The sequence below is a fragment of the Pituophis catenifer genome, unplaced genomic scaffold (genome assembly GCF_029215685.1).
Source record: "Pituophis catenifer annectens isolate HBS135680 unplaced genomic scaffold, rPitCat1.0.hap2 SCAF_1, whole genome shotgun sequence".
In the NCBI taxonomy this organism is placed as follows: domain Eukaryota; kingdom Metazoa; phylum Chordata; class Lepidosauria; order Squamata; family Colubridae; genus Pituophis; species Pituophis catenifer.
In genome coordinates, this window is record NW_027256881.1 from 186,335,399 (window position 1) to 186,361,053 (window position 25,655).

The 25,655-nt window shown below is 37.0% G+C and overlaps 1 protein-coding gene across 4 annotated transcripts in view; it reads right to left on the bottom strand.

Annotated features, from left to right (window-relative positions):
• Positions 1 to 25,655, bottom strand: part of GLS (glutaminase) — a 62,201-nt gene that overhangs the window by 2,636 nt on the left and 33,910 nt on the right. For 3 of the 4 annotated variants that reach the window (XM_070946236.1, XM_070932400.1, XM_070931586.1), the window contains 3 exons: positions 5,182 to 5,243; positions 3,098 to 3,174; positions 2,944 to 3,007 (listed from right to left, as the gene is read on the bottom strand). In XM_070946236.1, the coding sequence (XP_070802337.1) occupies positions 2,944 to 3,007; positions 3,098 to 3,174; positions 5,182 to 5,243 (203 nt within the window). Of the gene's footprint in view, positions 1 to 2,943; positions 3,008 to 3,097; positions 3,175 to 5,181; positions 5,244 to 22,628; positions 23,912 to 25,655 lie in introns of those variants that run through there. The other variant, XM_070957193.1, reaches the window with a different exon arrangement.

Below are 25,655 nucleotides of genomic sequence, written 5' to 3' on the forward strand. Positions count from 1 at the left end.
AAGTCTAAGTGCTATTGCTACAGTATTTCCCAAAAAATAAGAGCCTGTCTTATATTTTTTTGAACCCCGAAATAAGCGCTTGGCCTTATTTTCAGGGGGGGGTCTTATTATTATTTTCGGGGAAACAGGGTTTTACCAAACAACCCAGGTTGAAGCAAACTGGCGCTTTACTAGGCCTTTGATGTAAGCGACTTCTTACAGTGGGATGATTAATGGATACAATGGTAACAACAAAGAACAACTGGTTTTTCTGCCCTAAAGACAAAGCATGGGCTTTAACATGAGCTTTGTCTGTTGCTTGACTGGATTCCTCTGAATCTTATTCTACTGTCTATTAGTTGGTCCTGCTGCTTTATGGTCTTGACCCCTTGGAAAATCAAAGAACCCATTTGACTTAGCAAGCAGGAGAAATTACTCAGATTATTTCTCTACCCCAGATATCTATCGGGGTTTCAATGATATCATTGACTGTGAATGAAAAAGCCCCACAGCAGCCAAGAAAACTATCCGATTCTAATTTTGAGGGCAGCCTATTCTAACAGATTTACTAGCCAACCCCATACTGCCTTTCTATACCTAGATCACTGTCTTCCTCTCCTGGACAATGAAGCAAATCAACAATGTGGCCTGTCATTTGACAAGGCCAGATATTGCTACCAGAGTTTTAGATTAGATTTGGCATTTTTATCGACCTATCAAATCCTTCCCCAAAACCTGGGATAAAAATATCATCGCAAGGATGTAAGCTGTTCCAGGTAAAGCTGATTTTGCAATGGACTGATGGGCATTTTGTCAGTGCCAATGGTGTTCAAGTGGTGCTTCAGATGATTTGGGATTGCACCCAAAGTGCCTGTTACTTTTACTACCATCTTTGCTTTCTTTTGCCATAGTCATTCTACTTCTATTTGCAGGTCTTTGTACTTTGGGATTTTCTCCAGTTCTTTCTCTTCTCTTTTGCTGTCTTTTGGTACTGCAACATCCACTATCTAGACTTCTTTTTTGGGGTCTTTCTTACCAACTATTATTAAATCTAGGGTACTTTTATTAATTGTTTTTGTAGCTTCGAATCATTGTCAACTCCTGGCAACTGTCTGGGCAAGTCCCTGCAGTTTTCTTAGCAAGGATTTTCAGAAGAGGTTTGTCATTGCCTGCTTCCTAGGACTGAGCGAGAAGAACTGGCCCAAAGTCACCCAGCTGGCCTTGTGCTTAAGGCAGGACTGGAACATAGTCTCCCAATTTCTAGTCTACACCATTATACCAAACTGGCTCCAGATATTATTTGGGATAGCTTAATGATTGTCATCCTATCCAGAAACCTAGGCTGGTTGGCTTCATGAAGACTACAATTGCCCAGAATTACTAGTCTTGGAAAATATCTGAGCTGGCATTCACTGTCTTTGCAAAAAAAAAAAAAAAAAAAGTACCTTAATTTATCCATATTTTGTATTTTTTGTAAAGAATAGGGACAGGAAGAATATTCTTAAATAGTAAATAGCAATTGAGCTTAAAATGGAAGCGTCTTAAAATACCTTGCCTTTCTAGGAAAATTATGGTATATAATTTGGAAGCAGGCATTTAAGAAATAGCTCGTGTTCATGGCTAAATAGAGAGACAGATGGGGGTGGGGGGAAAGTGAACTGCACCAGGCCTGAATATCCCACTGTACAATTCCCACTACTGATTAATTTTTGTTCCATCCAAAGTGGTGTTCTATCACCAACAGAAGTCTTACTATCACTTAATATGACCCAATTCTAAGGTCTCCAAGTTTGTTTCTTTTAACTCTATTTGCTAAATGAATTGATGCTAGACGAGACAGTTCTGTCTGCAGCAGTCTTGAAAAGCCATAAAACTAAAGGAGAAATTCAAATTAAAGTTAATGATTAATTTTTGTAAACCAAGAATGGTGTAAGTACACATACACATCTCAGGAATGTTAACTGTGAGGCATTCCAACTCAGTGTTTCATTTAGATGAACTTAAATCCAGTGAACTCAGGCGGTTAAGACTTGCCTCCTGTACTCAATAAAAATGGGGTAACTGTGTTAATTTGTAAGGAGAGGCATGTATGCTGACAAAATAATAATATTCTGGATCCGTGATGGCAAACCTATGGCACATGTGCCACAGGTGACACACAGAGCCATATCGGTGGGCACGCAAGCTCAGCTTCAGCATGCATGCAGGCGCCAGCCAGCTGATTTTTGGGCCTTTGGGGCCCACCGGAAGTCAGGAAACAGGCTGCTTTCAGCCTCCGGAGGGCCTCCATGGAGGGTCGGGAAGGCCATTTTCACCCTCCCCAGGCTCCTAGAAAGGCTCTGGAGCCTGGGGAGAGTGAAAAATGGGCCTACCAGGCCCTCCGTGCAATCACGTGCTAAAAACGGGGGGAGCGCAGAAGGGCAGAGCGCATAAGATTATGGGTGTGGGCACGTGCATGGGCGACCCTCCCCCCGCGCTGCCCCCGCCTTTGGCACACGATGGCAAAAAGGTTAGCCATCACTGTACTATATTATCTGGGGGACTTTGGGGCAGTCACTCTCACTCAGCCCTAGAAGAGGGCAATTGCAAACCACTTTTGAGATCTTGCCAAGAAAACCGCAGGGACTTATCTAGGCAGCCAACAGGAGTCAACACAAGCCCACATATGTACATACTGCATATTATTTTACTTTTGCCTTGATCCATTGACATCGCCCACCCCAAGGACTCTACATTTTGCTCTGCAAAGAAGCCTGATGCTTATTTCATTTCCACATCTTGACCTAGAAGATTTAATCGATGGCTAACGTAAAGGGGCAGAAGTTTCATTACATTTTGTGAAAAATATCAAAATTTTAGGGTATGAATTTCTTGGAACATACCGCTTATGAAGCCAGTGCTAGCGTGCATCACTTTTAATAAAGTTAATTAATTCTCGACTATACCTTTCATGCAGATGCTCACCTGTCTTTGGGGAAAGGATTCACTTTGCAAGCTTCCAGCAAAAATTTAACTACCTCTACATGACCTAAAATACAAAGAGAGATAAGTGCATAAACTCATTATACTCCCCATACCAAATGTAACAGCTAGTTTAGATAGTATTCATGGTCCCAACCTTCTGCAGCTGCTACATGCAACGCTGTTCGAGAATCATAGTCTCTTTGTTCCATATCCATACCCGACAAGGCAAATCTGAAAAAATGGAAGGAGAAGAACCTAATCACAAATAACATTTGAATTAAACTATCAGCTGCCCCTAAACATTTGGCCCAGCGAACACGTCAGGATTGTTTAAAGCTGGTTGCCATGAGATGGAGCACTTGCCCATTAGGAAAAGAACTGCCACGTTGTCAGAGACAGCAACCAAACAAAAAATGTCAGGTGGGCATGGAGTCCACAGGATGCCAAGAAAATCTCTGTTTCCACTGGCCCCATGGTGGGAACTGCATTGTAGCATGGTCCTCGGTCACAATACTTGGACTATTGTCCTGATTAAAATTGAAAGCCTTCTTCACTCTTATGTTACACTAGGACTCCAGAATTAGAATTATGCTTAACTATAATTGAGCTGGAATAGAGGAAAATTGAAGAACTGAATCAATCATTGAATTAATTTTTTAATGTAAATTTTAATGTAAATTTTAATTTGTTCTTAACTTGGGTTTTAAATTTGTCTTGGGCTAAATTGATTTAATTCGATTTTACGTCTGCTCTTAAATTTTTGTATTCTATGTGTTTTATCTTGTGCCTGTTCACCGCCCTGAGTCCTTTGGGAATAGGGCGGTATATAAATCAAATCAAATCAAATAAAATGAAATGAAATTTTAATTCTTCAGTGTAGTTCTCTCTTATGCTTTCTTTCCCCGTCACATTGCGTCTATCATCTATCTACAAATTCTCCTTTTTTCAAAGTGTCCTTTTGCTATCAAATCCTCTTTTTCTGTAACTAATAATGGCTTATCCAGCCATCAGACAGCCATATATAGAAAGACAGTTTAAAGGCATTTACTCTGTTTGGAACTCAGCAAAATCTAAGGGCCTTGGGCAGACCGAGTCCACAGTAAGTTTCCAAGCATTCCAGAGCAACCAAGCAATCAATTTTTATTTATTTCAATCACTGGATAAGACAGAGGCAGCCTGATCAACTAAGGCACTAAAATAAAGGCAGAACCACCATATCATTTTTACCATGGTCCATTTCCTTAGATTTTCCTCTGATCTGACTGTTCTGCTCCTCAAATGTCCCACTTCACACCTCCAACTTCGAGCGCACTTGACATATATTTTGAACTGATTTCCCTACTAGACAAGCAGTCTATGGACAGCATATTGAGATAATATGTCGAAATGACCTTAGGAGACAGGGGGAAGAGCCACAACCAGAGTATGGCCAGACAAGAAGCAGTTTAGCATGCAAAAGGAGTGTGGGCATGGCAAACATCTCAGAAGGGACCCTCCCTAATTGTAAAAATGGGTGTGGGTGTGGGAGAGAGAGATGTATTTTGAGACTCACACGATTCTGTTAATATAACCTTGCAATAAAGTAAAATTAGTCCATCTGGTTGTGCTTTCTGTCTAGGCTAAAGCTGACAGGATTCCTCCAAAGCAAGGCAGATCAAATCCAGACAGTGCTTGAATGGAAAAGCCCTAGGCAATTTGAGCAAGGTAGTAGATTGAGAAGGAAATTAAAATGCCCCAAAAATGCAAACAATTTCTGTACTGCTGCCAAGAAAATCAGCAGTGTGTGTGTGTGTGTGTGTATGTGTGTGTGTCTGCTGTTAGCAGTAGTCAAGCTTGACTTGGGGAGTCTTTCTGTCTTCACAATGGAGGAAAACTTTGGGGGAGCGGGAGAGATACATGGGCATGTTAAGACATCATAACTCCCTTTTGCAAGGGAACTGGGATAAAATAAAGTTTGTCCTATTTGTTTTGACCAATTGCTTGGATTAATCTTCTCCATGGGAAGAAAGGATTCTCTACTTCACTGAATCCGAATTTGGGAGGGAGGGCAGCAGGGAGGGGAAAGGAGCTGCTTTAATTCTGAGGAAAAAGGTCCTTTTGATTCCATATTTATTTTGAGAAGTGCACATGCATGTATGAATTGAGAAAGCCTGATACATGCACACAGAATTACAGCAGACACGTTTTATTTAAGTGTAAACGTCTCAAGCAAACATTTCCTTCTATGATTGGTTTTACCTTCTAAGGGCAGACACGTCTCCTGTATATGCAGCAAACAAAAGATTTATGACAGACTTAACCTGAAAGAAAGGAAAGAAAAAAAATATTTACCAAGTTATTGGCATAGGGGGAAAATGTGTGGGTGATAATGTCATCCCCAAAAGTTTGTGGCTTACACACTTATATTAAAAGGTGTGTCATTTTGCTATCATTCTATTTGTAACAGAAACTTCTGGTGTTGGGGCAGGGATTTGGGACAGGCTTTTGTGGTGGTGGGGAGATTTGAAAGGAGATACAGTATAACCATTGTGAGAAATGCCTAAAACCGTTCTGTCAACCTGATTGGGCCTTCAGGCCAATTTAGGGTTATACATATTCTACTATTGTTTTTGTACTGTTTTTATTTTATTGTAAGCCGCTTTGGGTCACCATGGACGAGTTGGCGGTAATATAAATTTTTCTAAAATAAATAAATATTTCAGAAAGACTGGACAACTTCAAAGCCACCCAACTGAGCTGTCCTCAAATTGCATTTAAAAGAGTGATACATTTCAAAAGACCTCCTTGCATATACATAGATCATGGGTGTCCATCCTTTTGGCTTGCCTGGATCTCACTGAGTGAAGAGGAATTGTCCTGGGCCACATATAAAATAAACGCTTTCATCCATGTATATAAATCACATGATATTAAACGTTTATAATTTAGTGGGGTCACATTACTAGCTGTCCAGGGCAGTGGTGGGTTGCTCCCAGTTCAGACCGGTTCGCAAGAACCGGTAGTAAAACCGGCGGGAGGCTCTGCCCACCAACCCGGACGTCGTCAGGAAGCTTCTGCGCATGTGCGCGCGTGGTCCCATTACAAACCGGTAGTAAAGGTAAGTAGAACCCACCCCTGGTCCAGGGCCTCATGCAGCCCATAGGCTATGGATTGGAAATGCCCAATATAGATGAACTTTGCCATAATTCTATCTGATTAGATACAGAGCATTTCAGATACAGAGCTATGTATAAATTATACAAAGTAGTCATCCTTTCTACCTTCCCATAAATTTGAAAAAACAAAAGCCATTCACTCTTCAAATGCAAATTGTTTCTGGGACAGAATGTAAACTTTAGGTCTAGAGTTGGTTTTTCTTATGATGACAACTGATCTACTTAACTTTGGCCATTTTGTGCTTCAAAACAATTTTATGGTCTAAATTATGACAATATTTTTCCTTTCACAAAATAAAATATTGTATGCAAGTAGAGCTCCCCACCCTCAGCAGCTATTCCCGTTCCTAGATAACATCCAGTGAGGGCCTGGGCATTAAAAAAAGAAAATCACATGCTGAATCACCAAATATCTTTAAATGATCTTGTGAGAGTTCATTAAGTTTTCTGAGAGCTTGCATAAGCCTGTGAAAATCAGGGGAGACCTTTGCTCCAGGTGAGAGATTTAAAAGCCCCATGCAGTATCAAAGTTGGAAAAATGGTCTTGTAGAACTTCTTTGTGAGGTCAGAAATATCTGCTTTATTCATTTTTTTTTATCTCACTTTTTATTATTTTAAAAAATAACTCAAGGAAAGGAACATACCTAATCCTTCTCCCTCAATTTTCCTCACAACAACCACTACCCTGTGAGGTGGATTTGGTTGACAGTGACAGGCTCAAAGTCATCAGTTGGCTCTCATGTCAAAAGTGGGACTAGAACTCATGGTCTCCTGATTTCTCTCCTTCCCTATTGTGAAGCCTTGTCCTTAATGCCAGATCACTCTCTGCTTCTCTTTGCACAGACAAAGGGACAATTCCCTTCTCCATATACAGAGACATGAAGCCATCTAGACTGAGTGGAGGAGTTTGAGACTGAAAAAGGCCAATTTTTCTGTGATTGAGCTCACCTCCATTATTATATATTTAATAGAGTCTACTGTGGTTGTCAAAGAAACTCCAAGAGTTTCCATGAAAATCATGATCATGCAAATAAGCAATATCTATTTGCTTAAATGTCTATGGAGATTCTCAGTCATCCAGGTCATGCTTGTCCCAAAGGTGCTTTTTCAATAGGCAACTGTTTTTTCTTTGAAGAGGTTTCACTTCTCATCCAAGAAGCTTCTTCAGCTGAATAAGCTTCTTGGATGAGAAGTGAAACGTCTTAAAAAAAAAAACAGTTGCCTATTGAAAAAGCATCTTTGGGACATCTCCCCCAATGTGGGGACAAGAGAGACTGGAAGGAATTCTGTCCTAGACTTCCTTCTAATGACTTGGTTTTGGAGCTGGTCTTTTTTCTGGCATTTCTACAAAATGCTACATGATTGCTGTCAAATTGCCAGTTGTTATGGCCTGCATTCAGCTCCTATCATAAACAATTCGTAGCTCCTAAACAGCTCAGTTCTTTGTCTTATACCTCATATATTGAAGAATTTGCAACCATGAATGAGATCCAAGGATGTGGGAAATTACAGTCACTACCAAAATCAGATGTATTTGTAAACATGATTCAAAATGTGGCTTATTTATTTGCATGGGCGATAAAACAGTCCTTGACCATTTTCCTTAGATAGCCAAAGTCAATGAGAAATTAGTAGAGACATATGAGATAACAATACATTCACAAAGGTTTAGTGTTTCCCAGAAAGCAAGTTAATTAAAATAATCTTGGCCCAGTATTTCAACCTTTTCTAACCTTCTGGAATTGCAACCTAGTAGCTTCTTTACTTACATTGCTCAGAAAACAGAAGCTATAAAAAGCTGGAAGTTTTTATGAAACACGAATTTTATAGGAATCATCTCATCTAGGACATTTATAAAATAATGTTGAACAAACCCCTAAAGAAGAAATTCAAACCAACCCACAATACTAAAAGTGTTGTAAAAGTGTAAGCTATAAAAAGAGACAGGTTTTGAATAATATTATTTGAAAACTCAGGATTAAATTTTATAGAAATTGAATAAATAAATAAATTAGTCCCAGAATTAATGTTAATTAGTTCAACTGAAATGGCGCTCAGAAATGCATTTACCTCTCATAATCAGAATGCATACATGCACAGAAGAACTAAAACCATTGTCTGGCAGGCTACTTAAATTTGCAAGGGAATAACAGACAAAGGAGTTCAAAAAGATATAATTGAGACAAACTGAGTTATTGAAGTATGATATACAAAGCCAATTATCAATCAGCAAGTTAATTTTTTTGCTTTTTCAATATATCTCTTCTTAATATTTCTATGATATAGTTACTGCACAGGTGTTTTTTGAAAAATTAATGGATGTTATAATTAGAAGATAGGTGGCGATATAAATATTTTAAATAAAACAGAATTAAATAAATAAGGCAGACTACAACTGATCCAAGAAAGCACTAGTTTTTCCTGTTACTTTCTTCCAAGAAGCTGCTCAGAAATTCTCAAATGAATGCAGTGGTACCTTGGTAGTCATTGTTAATTGATTCCTGGAGGCATGACGAGTACTAAAAATGATGAGTATGAAACAAACCACATGACTTAATACATGACCTTTGTTTCAGCCGAAAAGGGTAGTGAGTCATGAGGCAGCCCACACCAGGGGTGAAATCCAGCAGGTTCTGACAGGTTCTGGAGAATCGGTAGCAGAAATTTTGAGTAGTTCGGAGAACCGGCAAATACCACCTCTGGCTGGCCCCAGAGTGGGGTGGGAATGGAGATTTTGCAATGTCCTTCCCCCAGGAGTGGTGAGGGAATGGGGATTTTGCAGTATCCTTCCCCTGGAGTGGGGTGGGAATGGAGATTTTGCAGTATCCTTCCCCTGCCACGCCCACCAAGCCACACCATGCCCACCAAGCCATGCCCACAGAACCGGTAGTAAAAAAATTTGAATTTCACCACTGCACTGGCCCACACTGACAAGTTCTACCTTGCATGTCAACTACCAAATCTGATGACTTTTAAAGCAATCAAGTCTCAAGGTATGACTGTAATTTCTAATGTGGTCAGCTAGTCTTCATAATGTCCTTAGAACACACTTCCCTGTTGTGTTCAAAACTGAATTATCCCTTTCTTTTTCCCAATCTGAAGCTCTACATAGATAAAAAGAAATCCCTAGAATGGATTTGTCTTTCTTAAAGCTGAATCACTTTTCTAACAATTTAATGTCTGCCATCTCAGCCATTTAACCTTTGCTTTGCTTTCTTGCCAACTCCACTTTTGGCTCTTAGAAAATGTTCCAGTCCTTTAGATTTCAGATTAAACACAGAAACTAGATTTTCCATTTCATCACTCTGTCAAATGAAGGGAAGCAGAACAAATAAATGTCTGATTAGAGGAATTTATACTTATCTCACAGACTGGCATAGCGTTCACTAGAATTTTCTTGATACAAAGGAAACCTAATCCATGCCAAATATTTAATATTAATAAGAAAGTGTGTTGTTCCTGACATTAATTCTCTAAAAATTTATAATTTGTCCCGATTTACTAAATTCATTGAGCAAGCACATACTGTTGTTTTGGGCTGGGGCACCTTTGGGAATTCTGAAGGGATCTGGTGGCTGAGATTCCAAAATGGCTGCTGTGAGCGGCTTGTACCTATTCACAAAACAATTGGGATGTAAGCGTAGTGAATCACAACACCATTTATCAGAAGGCGAACTAGCTCCTCTGGAGCTCCCCAGCCACACAAGTGGGAAGAAGGTTTTGCAGGGAGGAATAGTCAAACAATGAAGATGATGGCCATGGCCATGCAGTCAAAGTTCTGACCCTGTTTAACGTATGTTGCATACACAATATATGTAAAAAAGAGGCAGGGTTTCAATTGTGGGGTTTCAGCTGCTTTCTTGACCTCTTCACGGAGGCTTATGAGCCACGTCTGTGGGTTCCAGAAGCATTCTTGTAAATCAACACAACGTTAAATTACTATTTTGTTTTGCAGACTCCGATTTCCTTTTTTTTTAAAAAAAGTACCGAAAGTCTCTTTTGGAAACTAAAGCCAAGCAGGACAAGAGAGCAGGCTGTAGCCTCACTTCATTTACCCTTAACTTTCTCTTTGGGCTACAAACCCAGGTAGAACAACTGGGGAAACAGAAACTGGCTCTAACTAAAACAGTGGCCTTTTTTTAAAGGCATCGCTTTCACAAAACCATCCTTGATTTCAGTGGCATATGAAGCCCACAGCCCAATTCATAAGCTATCAAGTGATCTAATGAACTCCGTTGGGAGCAAGCAACAAAAAGTAGAAAATGCTTCAACAGCTGATGCCCTCTCAAGAACTTTGCACCTATTATTAACAGGAGATGCCTTTCATAATCCAGCTCAAAGTGGGATTAACTCAGATATGCAAAGAATAGATCCTATCCTTTCTGAGATGAATGTGTTTCCCGTGGAGTTGGACCAAAGGGTCGGCTATGAATATTCCACCTTTGTAATTAAGTCTCTCTGTCCCATAGTGAATAAAGGCAATCCCCAAGAATTCCAGGATATTAATGAGCAATACCATACCTACTTTGGGTTTCTTTAAAAAAAAAAAAAAAAAGACGGAAAGAATTTATCTTCCAGTGCATTTAATAACCTGGATTAAATTTCATCCGTAGAGTAGCTAAAAAAAAAAAAAACCTTGCTAGCCTAACATTCAGCTTCTTCATGCATGGATTTGTTTGCAATGCTACAAAGATTGGAAGAACAAAACAGGAAAACCTTTGCTGCCTGTTCATTGAAAACCAATGACTTCATCCAAAAGGCTTTTGGGGTCTATTTTTTTCCTCCATTGTTTCAATGGGCTGTCTAAAGCAGGGATTTACACACACTATCTCTTCATTCCTGGACTGTTTAGCTGGGGAAGCTGAATGAATGCTAAATCGGGAAAGGCTCCCGAGCCCTTTCAAGTGGTCTGGTGGGATTCTGACATTCTGCTGGCCTGGGGACATCTATTCAGAGACTCTCAATAAGGGCTGGGAGTCTGATTCTCCCCCTCAAATGTGCTAGATATCACTTTAAAATGCTGTGTTTTTTGGGGGGGGGAACTTTTATTTCTCATTGCTGGCTGCACTATTCAGGAGGAAATATTTTGGAAACAGACACTTCAGAATTTGTTGGAAATGTCTATAGAGGTTTTTTTTTAATAATTAGTTGGAAATTAAGTTTGTCTAGCATTTATCTGTCAGAAAATGAGAACAAGTTATTTAGCTCACTGTGGTTTTAATAGTTTTGAAAACAGAAAGCCAGTTGAAGAGATGCAGTAAAATCAGCCACAGTAGATTATAGAGCTATTTCTGGCCTTCAGTCCAATAAGATTAATGAAAGTAGAGCAGAATTTCTGGAAGCCAAGAATATCTGACAAGAAGATGAGATTGTAGCACTTTTGATTTCTAAATCTCTTGAATATCCTGCTAGTTATTAAGGCCAGAAGATAGTAATATTTTTCTTGCTTGTTCCAAACTTCTCTTGAGAACTGATGAACTATTGATGATGAAAGGATGAAGATGATGTTTTAGAGGGACAAGCCCCTATTTATTCATGTAAAGAAGCTCCATCCTCAAGTGTGTCTGCCTCATCAGTTAGAATGAAAGCTGTTACTATTACATACTTCAGGAATCATATCATAGGAATTAATAGCCTATAGTACTTGAGACTTCTGCACAGGTTAGTCTTAAAACTTTGTTTGATCCAAGTGACTAGAGAAGTTCCTGTCTTCGCATAGCTCCCAGCGACTGGTAAGATCCCAGAGTTGGTCTCCTCCGGGTCCCGTCAGCTAAACAATGCCGGCTGGCGGGCCTGCGGGGGAGGGCCTTCTCTGTGGCTGCCCAGCTCTCTGGAACCAGTTACCTCCTGAGGTCCGGACGATCCCCACTCTATTGGCCTTCCGAAAAGCGGTGAAGACCTGGCTTTTCCGGCAAGCCTGGGGCCATTGATCTCGTGAGATCCGGCCATGAATGGCGTGAATGAGTTTTTAATGTTTTTAATTTTTAAATGTTTTTTTACAAGGATTTTTTAAAAATGTATGGTGAGTCGCCCTGAGTCTTCGGAGAGGGGCGGCATATAAATTGACTTAATTAAATTAAATTAATTAAATTAAATTAATTAAATTATCCATATATACAATGGAAGAAGGCAAGGAGGTGACAGGTGAGCATTTCTGGTGGCCATTCCCCTTCTTTGGAATGGCTTATCCTCCAAGTCTGGCTTTTCCAGAGGATCTTTGAAGTTTAAGCAGTTAAGTAAAATCTGGGTCATTAATAGTGATACAGTGCTGTTCTGTTATTGTTAATGTGATCCTCATTACATATACTCAGAATCATCAAGGGAAAAAAGTCAGGTTGAATTTCAAGGGTATCAACAATTGCCACTATTGATGCAAAATATCGGCAGCCAAGAATAACTACAGTCATGGGAACTGTGGAAAAAATATTCTTGATTTTAATATCCAACAAGGGATCATAGTCTCTCAATCAGGTGTGAATGTCCCCCAGTACAGAAAGATTTTCTCCCACCCCCTTTTATTGACTGACATCTACTGATTTATCAAATTCAATTTCAGAAGGAATGTACACAGTCTTTCAAAATCAAAAGAAGCTGAAGCAGATTGATGCAGAAACTAAGTTTTTCTCTGAATGTCATTTTCTTAAGCTTTCCTAATGAATTTGTCTTCTGCAAAAAGCTCTCATTTTTCACTTAACTTGCTCTCTACCTTGTCTGGTTTTTCTTGTCCATCTAAAACAATCCTGCACAACATGTAAAGAAAAAAGTGGGACACAATGACAAATTAAAAATAACTGTGGGTCACAAAGAATGGAGTGCTGATCAGCTGTAGTGGTGCTATAGTAGCAATGGAGCTGGCAGTGTTGTGATGAGGCCTGGAGGAATTGGCAGTTTTTCAAGGCTGTAGATTCTTCTTGATAGTGCTGATGATTGGCAGCAGTGGATTTATTTTTTAAAGAGCACTAGTATGCCACACAAAGCTTCTTGGCAGGCCATGGTCTGTTATTTGGACAGACCAGATCTAGAGCTTTGACTATTGGAAGTCTAAGATCTCTATGGTTAGACTTTGCATTATGTTGCCTTGCAAACGGCTGATTGCAATTATTACATAATATATCATTATTGGAGTTAATGCCTTTAGCTTCATATATTTTTCAATACATTACATTAATATAGTTTCAGTTTTGGACTCAGAAAAAAACTATGTTTTACAATCTAAAATACCCGACAACAGTGGTCATATATTGTGCATATTATACAAGCTGTCATAGTTGCTGTGTCTTCTGAGAAAACATTTCCTGGACACAAGGGAGTCCACTATTCAATCTGAATGGGTTCTTGTGTATTCTTGTGGTTTTATCTCTCAATATCGCCATCTTTATTGTTGTCTTAATTATCCATGATGATGATGTTATCCATTCAATCGTGTCCGACTCTTGGCGATTTTATGGGTCAGATATCTTCATAACTTCTGATCTTGCACTGCTTTAACTATCCAGGTTGCTGGTATTGATTCTTTTTGGCACATAGAATCTAACATGTTTGGGCAGCCACAGAAATAGCAATTAAAAACGAATACAAATAGCCTGTCAGCCAAACCATTGCTTGTCGTTGCTCTCAAAAAAGCAAAAGTTACTGTAAACAATGTTGTATCTCCAATAACAACTGCAGATTTAAATAGCATGTTAAAAAGTGTTTTTATGTCATCTGTCTTCTCAATGTATTAGAAATACAAGTCTCACTATTGTGGAGGTTTAGATAAATATTAAATATTTACCAGTGAATTACCAGGTAGGAGTGCAGGCAGGACAGCTACAGTAAAGTTGCCCTGGTTGATAAATGAAAGTGGAGAATTTTTTTTAGGATTTGCTACATTATTGTTTCTAAGCACTCTCTCTGACCTGTGTTAAAGATGGCCCCATGAGCTTCAGGAGTGGTACAGCAAGGCTTACAAAAAGATTGCAGGTGGAGAAAGAATTACCATGCATTTAGTTGAGGTGCAATACAAAGATTTTTGAAGGCATATGCTATTAGCACAGGGATTCCCATTTTTTACAGCTTATCAATCCCCTCATGAAGTTTCAGATTGTTCATCAATCCCCAAACTTTTATATACTTTTATATAAAAGTTTTATGTAAAAACTTTTATATAAATATAATATTAATAAATACTAATTCAACTAATAGTGCCACCACTAACAATGACAATAATAATTGACCCCTCGGATAGTCCCATTAACCCTTGTATTCCCAAAATTGACCACTTTGGGGAAACTCACATTATAATATGCAGCACAAAGCATTTTTCTCTGTATTTTGCTCCCAGAGCCTTATGTCTGTGAGTTGGTACAGATTGTGATGTAACTGATTGATGAGTCAGTTTGGATGCCACCAATGAATGGTTAATTCAAGGGCTAACCTCACAACCCTTGTATAGTTGCACTGGATTCAAATTTGGTGAGATAAGGACAGAGCGGTACTTTTGATTACTTGTCCTGTAGGGTTCTAATCTGACTTGTAGCTTCTTACTAGGGAATTATTACAGATGTATTGGGTAGTATCATAAGCACCTCCCTAAGAGAAAGCAAGAGAAGGCATACTTGCGGCAATTGTTAGTTCTCTTCTATAGCAGTTACATTGGATATTTCAGAGCCAGGAAATGATAAACCAATATCTAAACATCCATGGCTAGGTAAAGTGACAAGAGGGTTAGTCTTGTGAGCTGTGGGCAGGGCTAAAAAAACAGATTATCTTGATCTATTTCAAACTGACTTTGTGGGTTTCAGGACTGAAGTATCCTTGGCTGACCTGATGGATTGTCTGTCAGTATCAGAGGAGTTGGTAACTCTGATTTTCTCAACAGCTTTCAATGTCATTGATCATACTATCCTTCCAGGCTACCTGAAAGATTTCAAAATAAGAGGAGGTATTGCTTTGGTTCCATTTTTATCTTTCAGGGTGGAGTATGTTTTAAACAGGCACTAAGATGTTGTCCCTCAGAGCTTCATTTTGTCTCAAATGTTACTTAAGTTTCTACAAGAAAATCATGAGATTAGTCAGGGTGTTGTCAATATGCAGATGAGAACCCAATCTATTTCTCTGTCATGAATACCTTATTGAGTCAATAATGGAGGGGATGAAATTGGAATTAGATTCAGAAGCCACAGTTCCAGAGAGATATGATGTATTCCTTTTCTTAAAACCCGGTTGCTATAGAATAGTCTCTTGAAGAGCTCAGATATCCCATTACAAATTATCTTAAAAGTGCTGTGTTGCCTATTGAGCTGTTTGTGATGAAATAAACTGCAGATTACCTTTAAAACCTATAAAGCTTGGACGCAGGCTACTTCATTGCTTCTTTCAATAACACCTCCTCCCTCCTTGGAAATTATTGTTCTTTATCCAAAAATATGTATGTCTTTTAGTCAAGCTGTTAGGTTACAAAGGATGTGACAAATGTAGTACTTCTCTAGGACAGGGATCTTGGATGCAATTTTTAAAAAGAAAAGGTAAATATAGGTAATCCTCACTTAACAACCGCCTTGTTAAAATTTATAATGGCACTGAAAAACTAATTTTTCGACTGGTCCTCACATTTATTGTCATTGTAGTGCCTTCAGTCACATTATCGAGATTTGGGTGCTTTGCAACCAGCGGACATTTACAATTCTCAGAGTGTCCTGTGAGCCCTGATTACCATTTGCGTTCTTCATAGCCAGCTTTCAACAAGCAGTCAATGGAAAAGCTGGCAGTAAAATGGCAAGTCACATGCTTAGCAATGAAGTTGCCTGTTCCAAATGTGGTGGTTAAGCAAGGGCTACCTGTAATGCCATTCTCTCTTTTACTAAATGCAAGTTTATTACAGGTTCAAAGATGCTAAGATAATTTCAGGATTTAACCAGAAGATTATCATAGCACAGCCCTCACACAGTTAAGTAATTGATCTTGTATGAAGGACCATCAGAATAAGTGCGTGAGAATAAGAATGAGCTTTCCTTTTCAGATTCCTGAAATAGCTCTGTGTAACTTCCTTTCCTTAATCCCATTATTCACTTAGTTATCTGTTTCACATTTGACAGATGGTCACAAAGGGATAACCTGAAATATGTTTCTCAAAGCATGTCATTTTTTGTCTATATTTTTATCAATGCTTATGTTCTTGAAGTCAATATAAGTAAAATCACACTCCCAACAGATGAGAGTTCCAAGCAACCCTGTGATTTTTTTTTTTTACAACCATTAGTTTCTGCAGATCTGCCCAGAAATACATAGTAAGTTTACGTTTGATAATCCCCATCCTTGTGACTCCTTCCTAACCTTAGGAAATGGTTAAAAACCCAGTTGTTCTCCCAGGCCTTGTATTAGGGTAGGTTATGAGGGTGTGGGGTCTTTTTCAGTATTATTCAGTATCTGTTGAACATACCAGTGGACTATTTTTCTTGTGAGCCAGATTCTTTTTTATTGTATCTCTGATCCTTTTTATTTGCAACCTACCCAGAGTCTTCAAGACCTTAGGTGGCCTCTATCAGTTAGGCTCTCTGTTCCCTCCTCACCCTGCCCCCCCCCCCCGGGGTCACACTGACTGCTGTTTGAGATTATTTGAGGAGGTTTCCCTGTATTAGTTCAACTTCCAAGTTAGGGGTGAGACTCCTTTTTTAGCTATGAATTTTTTGTAACGTGTGCTTTATCAAGTTGAGGATGTGGGTGTCCAATGTGTGCTAAAAATGTCCAGAGAACAACTACACTGCGTGTTTAAAAAGTGGGTGGAGCTTCAATTGCACAATGGTGGCCACCATCTTGCTCTTTTCACCATACTATCTGTTTGAAGGTTTTAAAACGGCAAGAACAGATTTTTAAAAAACAAATTCTTAATTTGTTTCCATTAGCTTTAATAAGTTTGATTTTACTTTTCTTTTTGTTTCTTTTCATTTTACTGTATATTGTAGATATCCCAGTTGTCAGTATTTCAATAAACTTAATAAATATTCAGTGTGTGTTTATGTGTGAATATGCAATTAACTATGTCTTATGCCATAATTCAAATAACATCATTCAAATGACTGCTACTGTGTTGCAAATAGTCCCAATGCATGCATACTTGTTCAAAGCTTTTTCTTCTGCAGACATTTGTATTTCCTCTGTGAACATCTTCAGGAAAAGCTTATCTCTTGAATAGGTCAGCAGGGTCTCTCCAGAGCACTCAAGTGCTGATCAGTCCCAATTTTTGTATGCCTAAAGAATGCCCTGACGAATTACTCCATGTAAATATGACAAAATATCCTGAAAATAACATATGTAAATGAGCAATATACACTATATTTTTATAGTGCATCAGAAAAACAAGTGTCCCTTTAGCTGTTGGGAAAATGCATAATTATTTTGTGGTACCAAACAGGACAACCAATTGCTTTCATATTAATGAGAGGCGAAATAAAAAAGTTGTTGATTATTAAACATACTGACAAAGGCAAAAATATTACTTCACATACAGTTTTAGCATTAAATTTTATGGAAATCTGGAAGGATAGCTGTGATTAAAAATCCCTCCATATAGAAAGACAAAAGAAAATTCTACCAAACCTCTTAAATCAAAACCTGAAATTTAAGGAATTATGTAAGGAAACTAAGGTTAAAGATAGTCCATGAGAAATACCTGGTGGCACTGCAAAAATTCACTGTTACTCTGTTTAGAAAACAAGTTTGGTCCAGATTATAATGGCCAGCTATGTTATAAATCAAGTGCTATTTCCTGAAATAATTATTCTCTAGCTTGGAACCTAAAAAGATTATTTACAAGTCTGTATATGTAATTAGGATTAGTAGATAGATCAAACCCAGTTCATTCCTAACATAGAGACCAGACTATGTCAGTTGTTGTTGTGATGAGCAGGTTTGGTCCATTGCCTCAATTTAGCTTGCAAATATTTTTATACCTGCTATCTCATACCAAGTTCAGAGATCCTCTCATGACTCCAGCAGTGTTTGTTTTATACATGTGTGTTGATTTGAGAGAGGGGAGAATGAATTTCCTAACAGAACATCTACCTACTTGCAGTTTAAAGCAATTTCATGAAAATACAATAACTAAGCACACATATATTATCAACACACATATAACAAGGTACATGGGAATTATTAGGGAGAAAAATGTTCTCTGAAAGCACTTTCTAAGAAATCTCATAATTTTGACTCCAATCCACAGTAAATTTCCCCAATGGAAGAAACTTCTTGGATGAGAAGCGAAATGTTTCAAAGAAAAACCCAAAAAAGTCCAGTGCCTTTTGAAAAGCACCTTTCGGGTTTCCCTGAAATTATTTAAATGGTTTTGTACTTTCAATTAATGTTGGTTCGTTTCTTCCGCATTTTCTTCCACACAATACACAAATTCACACATGAATTTGTGTATTCTGTTTGCCTCTGTGTTTAAAGTCCCACCTAATTCTAAAGAATACAGAAATAAATTGTTTAGTAAACATAAATGCCTGGTGGCAAGTGATGGCATTAATCAATGTGAAACCACTGATGTGAATATAAAAGGTTCATTCAATTTTTGAGACCACATAAAGGAATACAATTTCATTAGCCAGAAGATATTTACTGCTGGCTATACTAGAATTTTGACAAGGATAAATGTAAAATAAAATCAAAAGAACAGCTAGAGATAGAAGAATATTCATGTCAATTGTTTTCTTATGTACAGTAATTAGAAAGATTTAAAGTAGATAACTTTTGATTTTGAATATTGTAAGGCTGAATTTGAAACAGAAATGTGTACAAACACTACATGATAAACATGTTATTGATAAAACATATGAACTTCTATTAAACTTTGAAACAGAAAAAGAACAAATGAAAGAATGTATGACAAAATGGGCTAAACCAGGTATGCCCAACCCATGGCCTGCATGTGGTCCTGGACAACTAGTAATGCAGCACCACAAGAAAATAAAAAATATTTAAAAATAAAGGAAGTCTGTTATTTATATACATTAACTAGATTGCATATTTTATTTGTGATCCCAAAACAATTCATTCAATGCAGTCCACGAAAGCCAAAAGGTTGGACAACTATGAAGCTAAACATGTTGGTTACAAATGGAACAATGGGAGAATATATGGCTTAAAGAAAATTTTTATAAAATCATGTATTGTTGATAAATGATACTGGAAAAAATGTATAGAATGTATAAAGGTATTATGAATTTATGCTGGAAATATAAATATAAGAAGGGACGTTTTATCATGCAGTGCAAAAAAGCTGGAAACTTTTGGACAATTATATATAATTATAATTATATACAGAAGATTTTAAAGATTAATATGCAGTTGAATTGAATTTTCTTTTGGGACCAATTGACTAATATCTGGAGAAAAACATGGGAGTGTTTTTTATATATGACAACTGCAGCAAAATTATTATATATAATATAATTATATTATTATATTCATTATATTATATTCCATTTACCCACAATGGAGAAATGGATGGTGAAAATGATGGAACTTGCTGAGGTGGCCAAATAGACAACTTTAATTAGAAACAAAATATTGTTTAAGTTTAATGTTGACTGAAAACTCCTGACTTTTTGGGTGAAACAGAAAAATGAAATTATGAGATGGTTTTCATAATTAGAAAAAAAATTATAGAAAAATGTAATAGAGTAAGATGTTAATATACATTTATAACTTCTGTAAAAGAAAATAATAAAATCATTTTTAATATTTTCTTTCTTTTTTTGCACTTTTGTCTTTGTCTTTTTCTCTTCCTTTATTCTAAACATCAGTTCTTGTTAATTTTTATCTTTTTTCTTAAAAATTTTAATAAAGAAAGATATCTAGAGATATATAGTGCTGTTGGCAATTTAAGCAAGAATAGAGATATAGCTGTTGGTAATAAAAACAAGAATCAAATTAATGTAGCAGCATGTAACTTAAACACATAAGAGATATATTGGGCAAGCAATATATGACCATCCACATCTCTCTACTGAAATAAGTGAAATGTCTAACTGAATATGAACTATTAGATTTAACAATTTATTCTGCATTGCAAGAATCTGTAATTCTTCCTTTAGTTGAAAGTTGTCTTAAAATATGGTAGAATTGTTCAAGTTAACAAACACGTTTAATGGGCACTAAAGATATATGATAAATTATTTTCAAATTAATTTCTTATTCAAAAATGATTTTGTACTTTGTATTGAAAGAAAGCTGTTATTATGATGCTATAATTGTTTAGGATTATTCACATCCCTTTTTTGTCTTGAGAGCTCAATGCAATGATTGTGGTGCTAAGAATATGCAAATTCTTTGTATTTAAAAACGCTGCCTAATTCAAACAAGTATCTATGATGCTGATTAAACGTGCTAAGCAGGGCTTTACATACCACTTTGAACTTGCAATTTGGTGACTACGTAGAAGAGTATTTTTAATATTTTTTAAAAAAATAGCTGAAAACTCTTTGGACTTTTACAGATGTCATCTCCAGGGGCAAATGTCAACATAAAAAATATGCTGCAAGCATTGCCTAGTTTTATGTTAAATCTGTATCCAGTAATTAAGCCAATATCCTTGGGTGTCATATGATTTAAAGCTGGTTTGGGATAAATTTCCTACTTTTGTCTTCAATAAGATTATTGTTAAAAATTAAATATTGTGATCCACGAGTTGTCTCTTAAATAAAGTAGCAACAAAGGAAAACCAGATGAAGGAAAGAAAACACATGATGTTTTCTGCCATAAACATCCAATATTTTCCAAGCACGTATAAGGACAGAAATCCAGCATATGGAAGCAATATGGATTTCTATATATGGAATTCTGCACTGCAAACCAGTGCTGCTGATCTAGTTGATTATACCCTGCTTCTTTACCCCAATCTCTTGGCATACAAACAGTACCCAATGAATCTTGTTGCACTTGGCACAGCATAAATAATTAAAGCAACAATGACCTCAGTACAAAATAAATAATCATTTGTTTTATCATAACTAATTTGGGCGGGGGGGGGAAGAGTTCTAAAGTTTTGTTTCCCCTTTTCTGTACACTTGTGTCTAGTCCTATGTTAGGCACAATTTTTGGAGACTGTCTGGATAGGTTGAGGTAGTCTTCTTGGCAAAGTATTTTTTCAGAAGTGATTTGCCACTGTCTCCTAGGGCTGAAAAATGACTGGCCCGAAATCTCCCAATTGGCTTTGTATCTAACATAGGACTAGAATTTACTGTCTCCCAATTTCTAGTCTGATGCCTTAACCATTACACCATACTGGATCCTTCTCTGTGCTTATAACATTTCATAAATGCCTCCTCATTGTAACAAACAAATTTAAGAAACCAAAGTAACAAAATAATTAAACTAATATAGAGTAATTTCAAGTATTTATTGAAATAAAGAGAGTAATATCATAAAATACTCTGTGTCATAATTGATATTGCCTTCCTAGTTATAAACTGCATAGAAGTTCTTGGATAAGGGGGTAGAGAGAGGATTGTAATCTCAATGACATGTATGAATCAAGACATGAAAAAGATAAACTGTAGTTGCTACAAAGTGTTTATATTGACTTCATCCACCATCACCCCATGTCCTTTTTCTACACCTTATATTTTCCAAAGTGAAAGTAAAACATAATTAATAGACCGAACTATGAAGAAGCCATAAAAAGCAGAATATTTAATTCAGAAAATATGTCATATTCAAATTTAACTGCAATTACACTGATTTATTAAAGTAGTTTCAAAGCAATGTAAGCATTGACAACTCTCTTTGTTTTGTTCTAAGATTATGAATCAAAAGAATCATACTGTATCTACACACAAAAATACATAGGCAGACAAAATATTTTTAAAAAAAAGATTTACAAAGGAAAACTCACTGCCAAAAAGAGAAAATCAACTGTTGGAAACCACTTGGTTAAAAACAAAAGAAACTTATCCATGAGAGATAAGCTCTTACCTACTCATGCAAATGCCTTTGACAAATCATACCTTACAAAGATGGTCTAAAGCTTGTGCATTTGGTCTCAGAAATGTATGAATTAAGATCGATGTATAGGTTCAGATATAAAGTATTCAATAGGTACCTGTATGCAAGGCATTTTTACTTGAGCATTGTGATTGTGTGTGTGAATATATGCTTCTCTAATCCTTTGCAAGGATATTTTTTCTTTGCCTGGACAAGCTATGCTTCAAACATTCTGCCCATGCCCAGGAAACAGCAACAGTTAGTGGGGATGGGGAGTTTTGCACCTAGCAAGAGCATGCTGTGTTATAGGCCCAAACAAATGTGTTTTCAAGTCACCCTCCAAAGCTGATGGAAAGTGGCAAGATAAGAAAGGCAGCAGGCACTGCCAAAATAAAAACAAAAATCAGCTCTATTTATACAAAACACCCCAAACCTATAATGTATTCAAACAGTAAGGGGGGCCTTCACCTTTACCCATTTTTATTCAAAATCATTACAAGACTGCTTTTCATTCTCAGAATCAAATTATGCCTTAGATTGCAAATGAAAAAGAACAAAAATGCAAAATAATCTGCTTAAAATAAAAATTTATTATAATACAAAGTGTATGGGCTCAAAGTACATAAATAACATACAATTTAAATGAAAAATGGGAACACATAACAAATCATTTAAACTGAGGTAAAAATCATAGAAAGATGATCAAACAAAGTTTAAATACATTGTATTTTTTAATGAAACATTACTTAAGTATGTCAAAGGGCACAGTGGTGAATACAAGATAAATGCTTGACTATGAAGAACTGATTCTGCTATGAACACATATGCACTAAACTACTAATTACAGATTAAATACAATAATATTCTGTCAATTTTTGAGGCCTTGCCCTTAATGTTGATTTCTCCTGGAATGTAGTCATTTCTCTGGTGGATATAATTTAGAAGACTCTAAACTGAAAGATGTAAAATGTTTCAAATCTGAACTCCTCTGAATTCAAAACACCCCATATCAAGTTTGAAATGGACTGTTTTAATAGGAAGTATTTCAAGCTTAAAATGGAGTACTTTAACTTTAAACTCAGACAGGTTTTCTCATTTCAAAAAAACCAGAATTTATTTATCACCATTCCCATCATTGGTCACTTTTAGCCAGGTCATCTACAGTAAGCACTATGAGGACAGAATTTTAGTAACATCAGATGGCCCAATCATTTGCCCATCTTAGTCCAATGTCATGTCCACATTTTATTAATTCTTGGCTGTTTTCTCCCTTTTTAAAATTCCCTCTTACTATATTGTATTGTTAATTTGTTTCCTGGTTTTGGCCTTGGACCATAAATAACATTTTGATAGTTTGATGCTAAAAATAACCCACCCCTCCAATTACCATGCCTTTTATAACAAGGACTCATAAATTATTTTACCATAGCCAAAATAAAAAACCAAGTTAAAAATTTTATGGGGGCAGCAATATGTCAGTATAAGCTTGATTCTGTTTAAAAACAGTTTTACTAGTATGAAGACACCACTCAAAATCAACCAATCAGATCAACTTCACCTTTATCAATCTGTCTGGATCACTTGCAATCCAATAACATGATAATCTGGACATTACAGTCATTATAATATGGATACTTTTCTAAGAGCACGAATTGTAGAGATTGATAAATCGTAACTTCTTTAAACGTAATTTAGCACTGCGGTTTTGTTTCCTATATTCCTCAGTGCTTCAAGAGCACATTCTAGTGCTGGTATTGACCAAACTTTCCTCATGTAGATCAAATTTCCAGATGACACAAAATGGCCACCACCCAGGATGAGAGAAGGAGATTGCAAAAGGCTGGAGGACTGGGCTGAAATGAACAAAATACCCTTCAATAGTGAAAAATGTAGGTTATTATATTCGGGGAATAAAAATGCAGAGCACATATATACAATGGGGAAAAATCCCATCAAAAAGGGCTTAGGCATGGTAACTGAAAACAGGATGAACATGAGACAACAATGTGAAACAGTTGTTACCAAGGCCAAGGTATGTCTGGATATATTAGAAGAAGCACTGTACCCAAGGCACATGACATCCTTAATCTCCTCTACTCTGCAATGGTACGAAACCAATCTGACTACTGTGCACAAATCTGGGCATCCTATTTCCAGGATATTGAGAGGTTCAAACATGTTAAGAGGAGAAAAACAAAAGATACAATGCAAGGAATGGAGGGCATTCCTATTAGGGCAGACTCAAAAAAGAGGATTCTAAATTGCTTTAGGGGAGATGGTCCACTGCCACAAAAATCAGGACTAGATAGAAGTTGCACTTCCAACTGTTATTTAAATGTAAGGGAAAAATTCCTGAAAATAAAATTTGTACAATAATGGAATAGTTTGCCTATGAAGGTTATGAGCTCTTAGTCAGACAGCTCTCGCTCAAGGATCTTGGAGCTGCACACTGTAGAGACTGTACTACAGGATCCTTCTCATCCCTTCCAAATCTATCATGCTATGAATAGAGAAACTTTGCTGCCTCCAAGTTACTGGTTTACAATTCCCCCAAACAAAGGCAGCATTACTCATTGTAAGGTATGTTGAAGTTATAATTCAGCAACACCTAAAGGGTTCACAGATTCCCCACTCCTGGGTTAGAACATGCTAATATTATTTTCCTTCCTAGAATTTTTCTGAGATATTTAGTAGTCTAAATAAGAAAAGGCCACCAATGCCATAGCCATGTTGATTTTTTAAAGCCAATAATAATACTGAGTTTGAGTACAAGTTTTCATTTGCAGAAGAAAATATTGTTGAATAAAGCCTTGTCAGAAAATACAGAAAGAACCTGATATGAGAATAGGTACCATTTATTATATGAGTATATTGAATATTTACTCATATCAAGACTGTTGGTCCATATAACACAGCATTATCTATATTGATTGTAACTTGTTTTCTGACCAAAATATATCCAGTTTGAACTAGTGGTTAAAGCACCAGGCTGGAAACCAGGAGACTATGAGTGCTAATCCTGGCTTAGGCATGAAAACATAAGGCTGTATGAGCTTGAGCCATTCATTCTCTCTCAGTCCACATTATGATCAAGTGACAAGCCAGCTGATCAACTCTGTCATAACCAAATGCATTAATATCCAGTTTATGCAAAAAAAGAAAAAAATCAATCCCTGCATTTGCAGAAAAATGCTAGGAAGTGGGGGGGGGGGGAGGGAAATCTCTTTTCTAGCCTATTGAATTTATGATTCTTCCCTCAAATTATGCTGAAATTAAAGTTTGACACAGTAATTCATATTTTGCTTGGCTGACAGAGGAAACCTATCCTTCAACAGCACAATAGGCTTCTAACAGAGAAGCAACTGTATTAAAATTCTGTCCCATGAAGAGATGGTTAGCATATAAATTTAATAAATAAATTGAGTTTTTTGGCAGTGGATCCTGAGCATATCCATACCTCATCTATAGTTGGGCACTAATTTTCTAGGGTTGTAGGCTACTGAAATCACAAATGACTGAGTAGTGGAAACTAGACTTTGTACCTGATTTTTGATGCCTAAACAAATCAAACAATCATTCTTTTCAGAAGTGAAGGCT